The sequence below is a fragment of the Lagenorhynchus albirostris genome, chromosome 8 (assembly GCF_949774975.1).
Source record: "Lagenorhynchus albirostris chromosome 8, mLagAlb1.1, whole genome shotgun sequence".
Lineage (NCBI taxonomy): Eukaryota > Metazoa > Chordata > Mammalia > Artiodactyla > Delphinidae > Lagenorhynchus > Lagenorhynchus albirostris.
In genome coordinates this window covers 2,965,081-2,980,875 of record NC_083102.1, presented here as the reverse complement: position 1 = coordinate 2,980,875, position 15,795 = coordinate 2,965,081, and the positions used below count along the sequence as shown (strand labels likewise).

The following is a 15,795-nucleotide window of genomic DNA, read 5'->3' as shown; positions in this document are numbered from 1 at the left end:
TGAAATGAGACGCGCCGCGATAAAGCTGTGACACAGTCAGCAAATCCTTCCAAATCCTGTTCACTGTGAACACTTCAGGGAACTTTCCCAACTGCCACCATTTTCTAAAACAAACCTGTAAAAGCTCATCAACCATTAAAAAAAGGCGCTTCTTCATACCTGGCTCTTTTGGAAGAGGGCTGGACAGCAGGGGCTTCATTCTGCTTCAGTTTGGGAGGCAGTCGTACACCCTGTGATTAAAATATGATTCACTTTAATCAGTCTCCCCAGTAATACAGTAGCTTCTGAGAGCTTTCCACCCACCCCACTGCGTACGAGACACATGCACCCACCACTACGCCTCACCAGCCGAGAGACAGACACACACGCGAGCCTTCCAGGGAAGCCCTGGGCTGGTGGCCTCATTATTCACCAGACCCAGCAGTTCTTTAAAACGTCTTCACCCCTCTCTCTGTTCACGTTACGGATTTAATCCTCAACCTTGAACTTTTCAGAACACTTTTCACTTCAAATATTTTGTCTTGTGTCCCAGTTTGGAATTTGGAAAACATACTCATTGCAACTACATGCCCAAAAAGAGACTCTTCCTGAACTGAGATGTCACCCACGAGGGTTCAGGACGATCAGGTCACAGCGCTCTGGAGGGCGGGGCGAGGTCCCCAGGCGCGGGGTGCCCACGTTCCTGGAACCAGCTGGAGCCCCTGACCTGCGGACACGCTGAGTCGAAGGGCAGGGTGAGGCCGGTGCCCCTGGAGGAACCCCCGAGTCAGCCTTCACCCTGCCTCACCTCTGTGCAGACCTTCGTCCACAAATACACTTTCTCTGTTTTACTACTTGAAGCAATGACCTCTCAATCTGAGATGAGAGTGCAGATGCCCCCCCCCCCAACTGTTTCGTAACAACCAACTGCTGGCCTTCAGGTCCAGAACGGTCCCTCCTGAAGGTACCCTATCAGAGCTCAGCCAGCAGGCTGGAGCCCCACCTGGGACATGCGGGAACAGTCCCATCACGGTGAGGTCCGGGCTCCTGCAGTGAGCTGTGGGTCCAGGGCTACTGCACTAATGCCTCAGCTCTTGCCTCCCTGACCCTATGGAAACACGTCGTCTTACTTACTCAGCTCTCCGATTCTTTAAGAAGCGATAATGTTCCTAACGTGTATAAATATGAATAACTGACAAATATGAATAACTGACAATATCATCAATTAAGAAAAGATGCAGGGTATACTAAACAGCTACGACAGGCGAGAAGATACAGCCCTCATTTGTTATGGTGACAAACTACTAAAAGAATTCTTAATTCACAAATACAAATGTATCCCTCCTGCATGTGTAATACACAGTAACAGCCAAAGTAAGGGTATTAGCTTGACATACCATCAGCAACTCTGCCGACACTTTCAGTGGAACTCGCCAAGCATCTAAAGAGAGAAACGGGTTACTTTTCACATATACTGTGTAAATAGATAAGCCGTGTTACAAAAGCCTTTTCATGACACATACACACACTACTATACATGAAACAGATAACAAGGACCTACTGTAGAGCACAGGGAACTCTACTCAATACTCTGTAATGACCTACATGGGGAAAGAATCTTAAAAAAAAAAAAAAAGAATAGATACACATGTATGTAAAACTGATTCACTTTGCTGTACACCTGAAACTTACACAACACTGTAAATCAACTATCCTCCAATTTAAAAAAAAAAAAAAAAGGAAGTGTATCATCAACAACAAAAACAAAAAGCCCTTTCAGGAGCGGGTAATCCTGGACACACGGTGGCTTGGCGGACAACCTTTAATAAGGGGAAAATGTGAGGACTGTTACTAAGCGGCTGCAGTGATGGGCAGAGGCTGCCCGTCCCGCGTGTGCTGTTCCCCCTGGCCGGACTGGGAGCCACACAGTCCGGCTTCTAAGAAACCGACTGCGACAAGGGGGCTGACACCAAGGACCACAGCGCGCCGGGCGGCGACCGTGCAGAGCACCGAGGGTGCGTGTCCACTGAGGACGAGGTGACGTCACACCAGCAGGTGCGTCACAGGGGAGCAAGCAGACCACAGCTCAAAATGAAGACGAGCTTTCTCGTGACTGAAGCCATTCAAACTGGAACTTAACAGGCTCCTTTGAGAGACAGCACGTTAAAGCAGTGTTCGAACTGAACGCCCGTTTTCTGGAGTAACGTTCAGTTCAGTAAATGCGGTAACGTTAAGTGCTGTAGCGTGTACAGTCGGGGTAGTGATCCTTCCACCAGTTTTGCGCAGCTGAAGGGGAGGTGGGCTACGGCTCACGGGGAGCCTTGGACAGACCAGAGCCGGCTTGAGACAAGATCAGCAGGCTTCTGCACGTTCCTGCTACCTCTGAGAGTCCATTTAGAAAACGCAAATCAAAACACACAGCAACAAAAACTCCTGGGCAGAGTGCAGAGGAAGACAGTGTGGCGAGGAAACGGGAAATGAAATCAGAGCGATGAGAGGGCCGAAGCCGAGACAGGTGGTGCTTAGAACGCAAGCTGGCGGCAACGTGGAACCGGCCCCGCTTACCCAGAAGGTTTGAGACCAAGTGCGGAGCCGGGGCGAAGGGGTCCTGCAGGCTGAAGGTGGTGTAGCGGCCGTACTGAATCTGCCGCAGGGCCTCCAAGTTCCCCAGGAGGATGTCTCCCAGCCACTGGGCGTTCACGCACGGGATCCTCCACTCCTTGGCTTTCTCGTACTTTAAACCAGTTGGTCTTTTTTTTGAAGAGAAAACACATTTATTAAATGTTAAGAGTTCTGTGTTCAAATTTATATTTATGTTCAACAAAGCCAGTCCACGTTTTCTCACACTAGAAATGGCAGGGATGTTTCTGTAGAGCCGACCCTGGCTGGTAAGGAAGCGCACACATGGGTCACGAGATCATCGCTAGGCCTACCTTTACCTTACTGCTGTTACCTGGGCTAAAATGCATCTCGTTAATTCATCTAATTTAATTCTTCTGCTAGCATTATCATAAATATCGTTGCTATCCTGTTAACAGACTTTGATTTTCACACCCTAATTTCCGTCACGAAACTATGACATATTAAGAAATACAGAAGTGCTGAAACAGCCACTACAGTGTGTATAAACTGAAGATTAAGGATGGCTTCAGAACCGTGCTTACTCTTTACAGATGAGAACTGTGTTGCTGCGGCAGAGATAGCCCGTGTACTTGGCACCTGCCAAGTAAGCCATTAACTTCAGGTCATCCCTGTCGCTGTCAACAAATCCAGTCACAGAAATAATCTAAGGAAGAAGAGCAAGAAGGCCAAAATATAACGACAATTTAACCCAGTTAATAGAACCGTCTTCTACATTTTACTTGTTTTATAGACACGTGTGTTTCCCTTCCCTCTCTGGCATCACGAGAGGCATCTAGTGACATCATCTCTAAGAATGTCAAAACCAGAACTTTGTTAATGGTGAAAGTGTTACACACACAGCCAGCAAGGGGATGGAAAAGAAACCTACCAACTATGGGAAAACCATTTTTGTGTTACTACGACACCGTTCAGATAATCTTAATGAAGCTATTGTATTAAGCATGTAAATATTAGTCAGCTCTTCTTACTGATCCCAGTTTTGAGCTCAGCTGAGTGGGAGAACCCACAAGTGATAACGTCTGGCCAACAGCAGCCACTTTTGGTTTGAGTCGCTTGCTTTGTTTCAGGAATTTATGCAACGGTGTCAGAGACTTAGGAGAGTCAATGAAACAGTGACTCCGCGCAGAAGCCGCGACTGTTACAGGAGAACAGAAAGAAGTAAGATGCCTATCGCGCTCGGCACCGGCCAGCGGGCCGTTCGCAGCCCACGGAGGACACGGGAGCAGACAACCCCCCCGGCAGAGGAGGAGGGGTGAGCCTTACGTGCTGGGAGCACGGCCTCCCCCCGGGCGGGAAGGCCACGGGGAAGTGCAGGGCCCGATGGGGCGGCACGAGCCGCTTCTTCTTCAGCACCGCGTTCAGCCAGTGCGCCGTGACACACCGCTTCCTCTCCTTCACCGCCTGCAAAGGCAAGAGCACGGGCTGGTCTCGGGGCTTTCACTGCAGGCTAAACACAGACTATAAGGCTGGACAGCTAACAAGGCCACCTTTAACGGGAGTCCTATGAATAAAGGAACTTCACGAGCTCAGCACTCAGTTTACTGAAGTCATGAACTGCAACGGTGTCGCAGGTTAACTTTAACACACCCCGAAAACACTACCGGCCACCCAAGAACGAGAGCCGACCACGGGGGAAGAGCTACACGTCTGACAACCTGGAAATAACTTCAGTCATGGAAGGAGACGACATTTCTGATCATCAAAATTAAAACCGCCCCATGAGAACACCAAGGGCCCCGCACACAAGTCACGAAAGAACGCAACTGCTCACCTAAAAGTAAGCACCGAGCACCTCCCCACAGGCACCACTACCTACTCTGTCACAGGGGTTCCTTAGAGGCCGTGTGTCACACACACTGACACCCGTCTGTCTACAAATAACGTTTTTAAGAAAAGAGAAGAAATGAACTTTCAGGGGAGAGCAGGTAATACTGAGGAGGAAGCGTCTGCTCTGCAGGACAGAAGCTTGGAGGACTGACCAGGTCAGGCCTGCATACGAATCCCCCAACAGTTAAGAAATCCTGCTTCCGGCCGCTCTTCATTCAGTGTGGCCCTGGACTGGAGCGGAAGGCCGTCTACCCTCCCCTAGCACCACCTGGGATGTCCCCTTCTCCATTCCTCACAGACAGAAAGGCCTGGTGGCCACAGAGGTATCTATCTAACCCACCGAAGATCGAGCAGAATTAGTAAGAAGCAATTTTCTATTTTTAGAGGTAGAAAAAAGTCCTTTCCAAACACGATCATCACTAGAGTCACTCAGAACGCTAACACTGTCCAGAGAAAGGGACAGACTCGGTTCCATCGCAGCTGAGCCCCCACTCACCTGTGCGAACAGCCCGCTCACTTGACTCTCACAGAGCAGGTGTGTGCAGCGGCTCGAGAACGTGGGGTCCACAGCACCTCCGTGCGCCTGGATTATCTAGACACGCACAAGACCCAGAGTCACAGTCAACCTCCAGCGCTCAGGGGAAGAGGGAATTGTAATTTCAAATAAGACGGCTACTAAAAGAATCCATTATACATTTTCATCGTCTAGTTCCCCAAAAGTAGAAAAGATGTTATCAGCTATATCTACGGACTTTTCCACCCTGCACTGTACAATAAAAATGAACGTTAACACCATTCCATCTGAACTTCCAAAGGAAAAGTGGAATGCTCTTTCTAAAACAGGGTTTCTCAACTGGGCACTACGGACGCTTTACACCAGCTGACTGAGCTGCGGGGGTGGATCCTGAGCATCTCAGGGGGCCGGCAGCACCCCTGGCCTCTCCCCCTGAGACGCCAATATCACTCCCCCAGCTGCGACAGTGAAAAATGTCTCAGACATTGCCAATCGTCCCCCGGGGCTAGAATCACTGCTTTTAAGAAACGTTATTCTAAAAGGGGGAAAAAAACAAAACCAAAAAAAGGTCAAAATGAAGTCTGTGAACACCAGAAAATTATTTTTAAAAACAGATTCAGTTTTTTGGGGTGAGGGGACTGTCCCATACCTCGACGGCAGTGGTTACATAGTTGTGTGGCACTAAGGGGAACTGGTCAAAACTTAAAACGCTGTATACCGAAAGAGCGAGAACTTTATATGTTAAAAAGACCTGCCCCACGAAACAATTCCATTTCATTTACAACTTTTTAAAATTTTTTATTAAAAAAAAGTTTTTTAAACTGGAGTCTAGTTGATTTACAATGTGGTGTTAGTTTCAGGTACACAGCACAGTGATTCAGTTACACGTACACATATACAAGTCCTTTTCTTAAAATATTCTTTTCCGTTACGGTTCATCACAGGATGTTGAACGCAGCTCCCTGTGCGCTACAGCAGGACCCTGCTGCCTGTCCATTCTCTGCGCTCTCACTTACACCTGCTGACCTCACACTCCCTCCCACTCCATCCGCCCCGCAACCCGCTGCTTCTGGGCGACCACAAGTCTGTTCTCTGTGTTCATGAGTCTGCTTCTGTTTTGTAGATAGATTCGTTTGTGTAGCATTTTAGATTCCACATCTAAGTGATATCATATGGTATCTGTCTTCCTCTGTCTGGCTTACTTCACTCGGTATGATCATCTCTAGGTCCATCCATGTTGCTGCAAATGGCATTATTTCATTCCTTCTTATGGATGAGTGATGTTCCGTTGCAGATATGTGCCACGCCTTCCTTATCCATTCATCTGTCGACGGACACTTAGGTTGCTTCCACGTCTTGGCTATTGTGAATAGTGCTATGAACACAGGGGTGCGTCTTTTTGAATTATAGCTTTGTCTAGGTTTATGCCCAGCAGTGGGACTGCTGGATCACACAGCAGTTCTAGTTTTAGCTTTTTGAGGAACCTCCATGCTGTTCTCCATAGCGGCTGCACCAACTTACATTCCCACCAGCAGTGTAGGAGGGTTCCCTTTACTCCACACCCTCTCCAGCATTTGTTATTTGTTATTTTTAATGATGGCCATTCTGACCTGTGTGAGGTGGTACCCCATGGTAGTTCTGATTTGCATTTCTCTAATAATTCGTGATACTGAGCATCCTTTCGTGGGCCTACTGGCCATCTCTACGTCTACTTTAGAGAAATGTCTGTTTCGGGTCCTCTTCGATTGGGTTGTTTTTTTGTGGCTGAGTTGTGTGAGGCTGTTTGTGTATTTTGGAAATTAAGCCCTTGGCACTTGCATCATTTGCAAAGGTTTTCTCCCAGTCAGTAGGTTGCCTTTTCATTTTGTTTATGGTCTCCTTTGCTGTGCAAAAGCTTGTAAGTTTGATCAGGTCCCATTTGTTTGTTTTTGCTTTTATTTCTACGGCCTTGGGAGACCGACCTAAGAAAACATTGGTATGACTTAAGTCAGAGAATGCTTTCCCTGTGTTCTCTTCTAGGAGTTTTACGGTGTCATGTCTTACACGTTTAAGTCTTTAAGCCATTTTGAGTTTATTTTTGTGTAGGTGTGAGGGTGTGTTCTAACTTCACCGATTTACATGCAGCTGTCCAGCTTTCCCAACACCACTTGCTGAAGAGCCTGTCTCTTCTCCATTGTATGTTCTTGCCTCCTTTGTTGAAGATTAACTGACTGTGGGTGTGTGGGTTTATCTCTGGGCTCTCTATTGTGCCCATTGATCCACTGATCCATGTGTCTGTTTTTGTGCCAGTACCACGCACTGTTTTGATTACTGTAGCTTTGTAGTATTGTCCGAAGTCTGGGAGGGTCATGGCTCCTGCTTTGTTCTTTTTCTTCAGGATTGCTTTGGCAATTCTGGGTCTTTTATGGTTCCATATAAATTTTAGGATTACTTGTTCTACTTGTGGAAAATGTCATGGGTAATTTGATAGGGGTGGCATTAAACCTGTAGATTGCTTTGGGTAGTATGGCCATTTTAACAATATTAGTTCTTCCCATCCAAGAGCATGGGCTAGCTTTCCATTTCTTTCAGTCATCTTCAATTTCCTTTATTAATGTTTTATAGTTCTCAGCCTGGACGTCTTTCACCTCCTTGGCCAGCTTTATTCCTAAGTATTTTATTTTGGGGAGTATGATTTTAAAAGGAATTGTTTTTTTCACACTCCCATTTTGATACTTCATTATTAGTATAAAGAAATGCAACCGATTTCTGTATGTTGTATCCTCCTCCTACCTTGCTGAATTCATTTTTGTGTGTAGTCTTAAGGGTTTCCTGTATGTATCCATGTTATATGAATATAATGACAATTTTACCTCTTCCCGATCAATTCGGATACCTTTTTATTTCTTGTCTGATTGCTGTGGTTAGGACTTCCAAAACTATGTTGAATAGAAGAGGTGAAGTGGGCATCTTTGTCTTGTTCCAGATTTTAGCAGGAGGGCTTTCAGCTTTTCACTGTTGAGTATTGTATTGGCTGTGTGTTTGTCATAAATAGCTTTTATTATATTTTGGTTCCTCTATACCCACTTTGGTAAGAGTTATCATGAATGGGTGTTGAATTTCGTCAAATGCTTTTTCTGCATCTATTGAGATGATCATGTGGTTTTTGTCTTTTGTTGATGTGCTGTATCACACTGATTGATCTGTGTCTGCTGAACCATCCTCATGAACGTGGGCTGATTCCCACTTGGTCGTGGTCTTATCATCTATGTTTTGTTGGATTAGGTTTGCTAATACTTTGTTGAGCATTCCTGCATCCATCTATGTTCATCAAAGATACTGGCCTGTAATTTTCTTTGTTGGTAGCGTCTTTGTCTGGCTTTGGTGTCAGGGTGATGGTGGCTTCACAGAAGGTCTTTGGGAGTGTTCCCTCCTCTTCAGTCTTTTGGAAGAGTCTGAGAAGGATTGGTGTTAAGTTCTTCTTTGTATGTTCGGAAGCTCCCTTTCTGTCCCCGCTGATCTCCCTGACAGGGAGGGGCCTCCCAGGGTGCAGGAACCTTTTCTCTTTCACAGCTCCGTCCCAAGGGCACAGGTCCCATCCTGATTCCTTTCTCTTTTTTTCTTTTTTCTTTTGTCCTACCTGGTTACGTGGAGATTTTCTTGCCCCTTCAGAAGTCCGAGGTCTTCTGCCAGCGTTCAGTAGATATTGTGTGAGAGCCGTTTCCACATGTGCACGTATTTCTGACGCACCTGTGGAAGTGGGCGGAGCTCCACGTCGCTCTCCTCTGCCATCCTGACCCACTCCTCTCCATTTACTACTTTTAAAATTTGATTTTTACATTGATTAAAGTGACGCATAAACATAGTTTAATAAGGCCCAGGACAAAACCAGCAGTTTGCTAGTACCCCACTCACTTTCCACTCCCCTAAGGCTGCCACATCCAGCTCTTTAACTCCTTCTGGTAATTATTAATATATTCTAACTCATACATTCTATGCAATTTCTTTTTTAGCTTTAGATGTTATCTACAACCTCCTACTGTGGAGGCCACCTTCCCCCCAGAAACTAACACACACACACACACACACACACACACACACACACACACACACACACACGCACGTGCGCCTTCCTAATCTGGTTCTATCACAGTCCCTATTTCAATCAGCCTTTGGGATTTAATACAGTACAGCTCACCACCTACCTGGTCTATCAGGGCACACCGGGACGAAGTTCCTTTCTGCTACCAACTTTTGCTTTCCCTGGTGTTAACAAATGCCTCATTCCCCTCCTTCTCGTCTGTCTTTTTCTTAGCTTTCCATGTACCTTTCACTATTTCTTTCCCAGACTCTTCAAAGAAATGCAACGTGCTGGCTCAAAAGCATGTCACCTGACTCTCCTCCCTCCAGGGGCCAGGGCTGGACTCGGCCTGGAGTGTGGGCCAGACCAACAGAGCGCGCCGGGCGATGGCATGCGGCCTCAGCAAAGCCACGGGGGAGTCAGCGCCATGCTGAGCGGACGTGCTCCCTGGAGAGGCCCGGGGCGGGGGGGTGGGGCCCCCCAAGAGCCATGGGGGCGGCATTCTAAGCGGTCCCTGCAGCCCAGCAGAGCCCTCAGATGCAGCCTCCTGGGGGCCAGGGCTCTAGCCACCCACCGAGCCGCTTCAGGACTTCCAGCCCACACAGGAACCACGGGGTAGTAAGTGTCTGTTGTTTCAAGTCACTGAGTCTCGGGGGAGTCATCACACAGCAACAGAAGACGAACGCAGTGTCACCTCCGCTTAACACGGTCCAGCCCCTCCAGCGACCTGTCTCCTCCACCCCGTGCCGTCCCTCCCGGACGCCGCCCCCCGCGCCGGTGCTGGCTGGTCCCTCTCCACCAGCTCTCACGCCTGTCTGGACTGCCCTGCACCCTCACCCTCGGAATCCCTTTCCATCTCTGGGTCAAGCCCCACCCTTGGCCACACCCTCCTCTTGGGTGGCACGGCACACGGCAGGCACAGTTTCTGACTGGGGGAGTCTGAAAATATCTTCATCCCACAGTCCCATTTGACTGCCGGACTGGATACGGCATCCCGGGCTGGGAATCACGGGCTGCCTCTGAGAGCCAGACGCCCACCCAGGTCCCGCTGGTACGCATCCTCAAGCCCTGAGCCCAGGCATCCCTCACACGTTGCACCTTCACGGCAGCCCGAACAGCGCCCTCTTCTCTCCTTTCAATCTGCAGAAACGCCCTTCAGTTATAAGCGACCTTCTTTCAACTTTCTTGCCTTCATTTCCTCTGTTCCCAAACTTCCAGGATTTAATTTTGGACCTCTCGGACTAACCTTTTAACTGACAAACAAAAACAAAACCCCCAAAACCGAAAGCAAACCTCTTCGTATCTCTGAATTTTGTTCTACTTTTTTCTTCAGGATACTTTCTAAATATCATTACCCCCTACACTTCCATAATTAAAAACAAAACGTCCGCCGCTGTAACTCTCAGACAGGCGTCTCCTCCCCTGCCCCTGGCGACTGCCCTCCTTCGGGTGCTCAGCGCTTCCCAACCAAGCCCCAGCCCAGCCACCTCCCCGGCCTTCCGTGCCCAACATCTCACGGCCACACGCGCACCTGCCCACGCTCCACACGCTCTCAAGACGATGGGGAGCAAACTCCGGTTCCTACAACGCGCCAGGTAAGTCGGGTCTTAGTCTCCGGCCCTCCGTGACTCCCGGACCCCAACCCTAACCCCGCCCCCAGGGGCGTGCTCTCCCGCTGCCGCGCCCCTTCCGCAGCCCCGCGGCCCTGCCGACGCCACTCTCTCCACCGGGACCCCTCCCTCCCCTGAACGCTTACTCGGCCTCGCAGACAGGGTCCTCTGCTTGACAAGCACCCGCCCGGCTAGCACCTTTCTCCAGGCTCTCCAGCACCCAACGTGCTGCTCACCGTCACCCGAGCGTGCGGCTGCTCCTCCACCCGTCTCCCGGTTTCCTCACTCCTGTTCAGTCACCAGCGTTCCCTAGGTCTGACACTGCCTGGCACGTGGCGGGGGCTTAAACACCGACAGTGCTTGCAGGGAAGCCCACTGCAGATGCATCTGAAGCACACAAACTCATGCTTTTAAAGAAAACTGGGCTCAATTTGAGTTGTGGCACTGCGAGAGAAAGCGTTTACTTCTCCTTTCCTTTAAAGGCCACTGTGCAAACCAATAAATCAATCAACGGACTCAGTTCCACGCCTGGGCTAGAGGACTCTGCGGTCCCTTCCAACCACTCGCCTTTGGAGAACAGAGATGACACAGCTACGTATAAGTCCAGGGTCCCGACCCGAGAGCACCAAAACCCGATCTTCTTCCCACTCCCCCGGTTATATACAAGTCATCCGTGCCACTCAGAATTTCAGGACTGAAAATAATCTTAAGAATGAGAAAGTCCAACCTTTTCCACTTACAGTTTGGAAAACTGAAGCCCAAACAGCGGATCTGCCCAAGGTCCCGGGGGTGTTAATAAAAATGCCCATAACACCTTCAGGTATTATATGTGTGTGTGTAGGTATACGTATCTGTATCTGCATCTCAGTAACCTTACCCTTTTCCACGTGGCCAGCAGCTGCTTGTCAGACATCTGCTCTGGATAATCCGCAACTGCAAACACACATCCCAGTAAGAAGCCTTCTTCTGGAACTAGAATAGAATCATACGCATTAAAGTCCCAAATGCATGAATGTGTGCACAAAACATAAACAAGCTCATCTTGCAGAGTTCAGTATGAATGCGTGAAGCGGGTCACGCTCGACCATCACGTATCCACCAGTACGGTGAGGACCTCTGGCACGCTGCTGCAAACATAGTTCTCACCCGTCTACGTTACGTGACTGAGAACACGAGACCAACGGTTCCTGCCTGGGCACTGAGCATCCCGAGTTGGTCCCTGCGGCAGCCTGATGTTCTATGGACGCCACTGTTCACTTCAGGGTATGGCGTCCCAAAGTACCAAAGAAATCTAACGGTTCCATCCTCCTAACTATACCCTTTGTTAGGTAATGAGACCCCCGTTCCCCGTTTTCTAAGAGTTGTTTTGGCATGAATCCTTACCCTACCTGCAAGCACTCTCCAAGTAAGTACAGGACTTTTGGGAGAAGGAGGAGGAAGCCACATTACTAACTCTCTACTGCTGGGTCGTGTCCGAACAGCTGGTGCTGCGGCGGGCACGGCGGGGCCTGGGGCGCCTGCGTCTGCATCTGCTGCTGCTGGTGCAGGCGCTGGAGCTGCTGCAAGTGTGCGAGCTGGTGCTGCAGCGCCTGCTGCTGCAGGGGTAACTGAGGCTGGTGGGCCTGCGGCGGTGGCCGAAACGGATGCGGCGGCGGCGGGTAAGGCTGCTGCTGGAGCTGCAGGGCCTGCTGGGGCGGCAGGTGCAGGACGGACGGCGGGGCCGGTGGTGACAGATGTGACTCCGGGGTCACTTTCGCCTGGCTGAGCAGCGCTGCATTCGCATGGCTCTGCTGGCTGTGGTTCACCTGTGGCTCTAAGGTCTTCGTCGGAGCTGCGAGGGACTGTAAGATCTGGAAACAGAAATCAGGCGAGGTGGTCATCAGCAGCTGCTGACATGTGCTCCCCGGCCCTCATCAGGAGGGCGACGGCACACCCTACACGCCGTCAGCCAGACGTTCGCTGGCCGGACGGTGCAAACACAGCTGCCGTTGTCTCCTGTGCACTAAGCATCACCAGCCTCCGTGAAGCAAGTAAGTTCATATCGTGAGACATTTTCCCCAAAATGTGAAACTAACCTCAGTGAAGTGGAACAAGCTAGTGAGTGAAAGCTGACCGACACAAGCTCAAGTGGCCGACGTGCTCTAGAGCAGAGGGACGGGGGTTCGGCCACAGTGACCTCACCGGCCCCAGGGCGCGGCCTTGTCCCTCCGGGGCCCCCTCCTGCCCGGCCACGAAGGCACCGGCAGCCGGAGAGCCTGACCCAAGCCTCCTTCCCACAGCTGCCACTTCCCATAGGAGCAAGGGGTCCGGCAGAGGAGGACGCAAAGACCTGTGAAGACACGGGACACAGGCGACCCTGGAGAGCAGCCGCCGGCCCCCCCCGTCTGCGGACGTCCTGCTCTGTCACACGAACGAGGGACGGAAGAGACACCAGCACTAGTTTTGCTTGCGTGGTCGACCTTCCCCCAGCTGAGAGGCCCTCAGCACAGCTGGTACACTCGCCTTCCTCAGAGGTGACGGGAGCTCCACACGTGGGACAGAACACCTCAAGCTAGAGAACCCCGCCGCCAGCCAGCTGGGGTTGAGCTCACCCTCCCTCCCAGGGACAGGAGTCGGCCTGAGGGCCGAACAAGCTGCAAGGCGGGAAGGGGCCGGACCGGGACCAGGAGACACCAGCTCGCTGAGCGTCAGATCGCCATGTCATTTTACTACCCTGCGCAGCGCTGGATGTAACACAAGAAACGTGTCATACAATGAATTTTCCCAACACGCTCAAGTAAGAAAAATTGGAAGCCAACTTCTCATAGTCAAGGAAGCCAGTAACAAACAGATTTTACCAAAAGTCAATCAATACAATTTATCCCTATTAAAAACATCCTTGTCATTTAACTCCAGAAATGCAACTTTCACATAAACCAAACCTATACAAAAATCTCAAATATGTTTTTGACATATCTCTTTCACTTAAAACAGACTCCAAAACATAAAGGTTATATAATTTGCAAGAGTAACAGACTTTGGATTTAGTGGTGAAATAAATTAAAATTGAAATAAGTTAAACTCGAGGGTTTGAGTATATCTGTCTTTGAAATCAGCCTATAGGTAAGACATCTCTATGAGACTCTTTGGGTACTTTGAAAACTCAAGTTGAGCTCTGAGCAGGAAAAAAAGTTTTCAACACGTTTGTAATCAACAGGATAACTAATTCTTCTCTACCAAGTGTTAAAAAATACCCAGTAAAGTGGAGGGAGAAATGAACCCCCCCACATACCCTGCACAAGTATACAGAACAGCATTTGGGACGCTAACATTTCCATAAAAAAGCAGGCAGGGGCTTCCCTGGTGGAAGTCCGCCTGCCGATGCGGGGGACGCGGGTTCGTGCCCCGGTCCGGGAGGATCCCACATGCCGCGGAGCAGCTGGGCCCTTGAGCCATGGCCACTGAGCCTGCGCGTCCGGAGCCTGTGCTCCGCAACGGGAGAGGCCACAACAGTGAGAGGCCCGCGTACCGCAAGAAAAGAAAAAAAAAAAAAAAAAAAGAGGCAGGAGTGGGGAGGGGACCCTGCCTGGATATCTGCAGATGGGCCACGAGCCCACACAAAGGACACTGGTCTGGCATAGGGGTCATGGGGTCAGGGGTGGGAGGGAGTTACCATCACTTTACAGCCTGTGGTACCCTTAAAATTTAAACTTTTGTACATATGTTACTCTTTCACCCCCAGAAGTAAAAGCCTAGGGTAGATTTGATACAGCCTGCCTGTCTGCCATCACGAACAGGGCTGACCTGACTGCCACTCCCCAGGCCAGGGGAGCTCCTGGTGGCGTCAGGTGGGCCGGCAGGAACGCCCGGGGCCAGGACTCAGCTGGAGGCCCCTTCCGTGGGCGACCATGTTCTGAAGGGGCTGGGGGAGGCCAGGACGCAACAGGAGGGCAACTCAGAGCAGACAGACACTGGCAAGAGCCCAGCCAGGCTGAGAGGTGGACGATGGCCTGGAAAGCCGTGCATGCACCTGGCCAGCCTGGCTGGGGAGCGGGCAGCCCGGCAGGCCAGGGGGTGTGAGGTGCCCCTTAGAACACCTTGCACACTCATCACATGGCTTGTTCAACCCTCTGACCTGCCTCTGGCCGAGAACCTATGTTAGTCCTGAAGAATCAAAGAAAAAGACTCTTAACTGCTTGAGCACACAATTCGCCACACTGCCAACTACGATTTTTAGTGAACGTCAACTTTGAATTTTTCCCTCATAGTTGCCACAGTCCTTAAACTACTTAATACTGAGAGCCACGACATTTTTATAAAACAGCACGATACACACCACACGGCTCCTAACCACCAGAAATTTGCAATTTAAACAGGAGTTTGGGGCTTCCCTGGTGGCGCGGTGGTTGAGAGTCCGCCTGCCGATGCAGGGGACACGGGTTTGTGCCCCGGTCCGGGAAGATCCCATACGCCCCAGAGTGGCTGGGCCCGTGGGCCATGGCCGCTGAACCTGTGCCCCGCAACGGGAGAGGCCACAACAGTGAGAGGCCCGCGTACCGCAAAAAAACAAACAAAAAAAACCCCAAAAAAACCCAGGAGTTTGATGGTTGCTATGTTTCCTCAACCCCCTGATCTAATTTTAAACCAAATCTTTTATTTCTAACATTTCAAAGGTTTATTTTCTTCACATCTAGCAGCAAAATGGCCTAGTGTTCTGACACTGCTGAAGAACCCTCAGACCTCTTCGCAAGCGTTCTCATTAGTGATCAAAACCGTTCCCTCGCTAGAACTGGTCCCGCCTCTGCACGCGGCTGAGTAGATCAGGTCCGTCTTCTGCGGAGGTCCGACCTGCAGGACGACGACGCAAAGGCAGAGATACGCCCCCCCCCCCGGGTGTAGTCAGCATTTCCATTTCCAATGAGATGAGTTTACCTCTACATCCAAATGGAGGGAACTTGGGATTTAAGTCAACATCCACTGTATTTGAAAAATGCAGAATCCAGTAGACATGCCCAGTCACTGACCAGCAGTGCTTTCTACCCTTCAGTGAACAGACAGCTCCGCACTTCCGTCCTGTTCCCGCTCCTCGTTCCTCAGCTGAGGACGGGGGAAGAGGCTTTGCACACCGGCTCCTCCATCCTCCCAGCGCCCACGTGGGTCTCCGCCTGCCCTGCTGGCAGGCC

General features: G+C 50.3%; 1 protein-coding gene across 4 annotated transcripts in view; it reads right to left on the bottom strand.

The window, feature by feature from the left end:
- PAXIP1 (PAX interacting protein 1) overlaps positions 1-15,795 on the bottom strand; it is a 47,832-nt gene that overhangs the window by 10,022 nt on the left and 22,015 nt on the right. For all 4 annotated transcript variants that reach the window (XM_060156290.1, XM_060156291.1, XM_060156292.1 and 1 more), the window contains 8 exons: positions 12,087-12,483; positions 11,511-11,605; positions 4,946-5,041; positions 3,886-4,023; positions 3,144-3,265; positions 2,545-2,729; positions 1,377-1,420; positions 160-230 (listed from right to left, as the gene is read on the bottom strand). In XM_060156290.1, the coding sequence (XP_060012273.1) occupies positions 160-230; positions 1,377-1,420; positions 2,545-2,729; positions 3,144-3,265; positions 3,886-4,023; positions 4,946-5,041; positions 11,511-11,605; positions 12,087-12,483 (1,148 nt within the window). The remainder of the gene's footprint in view (positions 1-159; positions 231-1,376; positions 1,421-2,544; positions 2,730-3,143; positions 3,266-3,885; positions 4,024-4,945; positions 5,042-11,510; positions 11,606-12,086; positions 12,484-15,795) is intronic.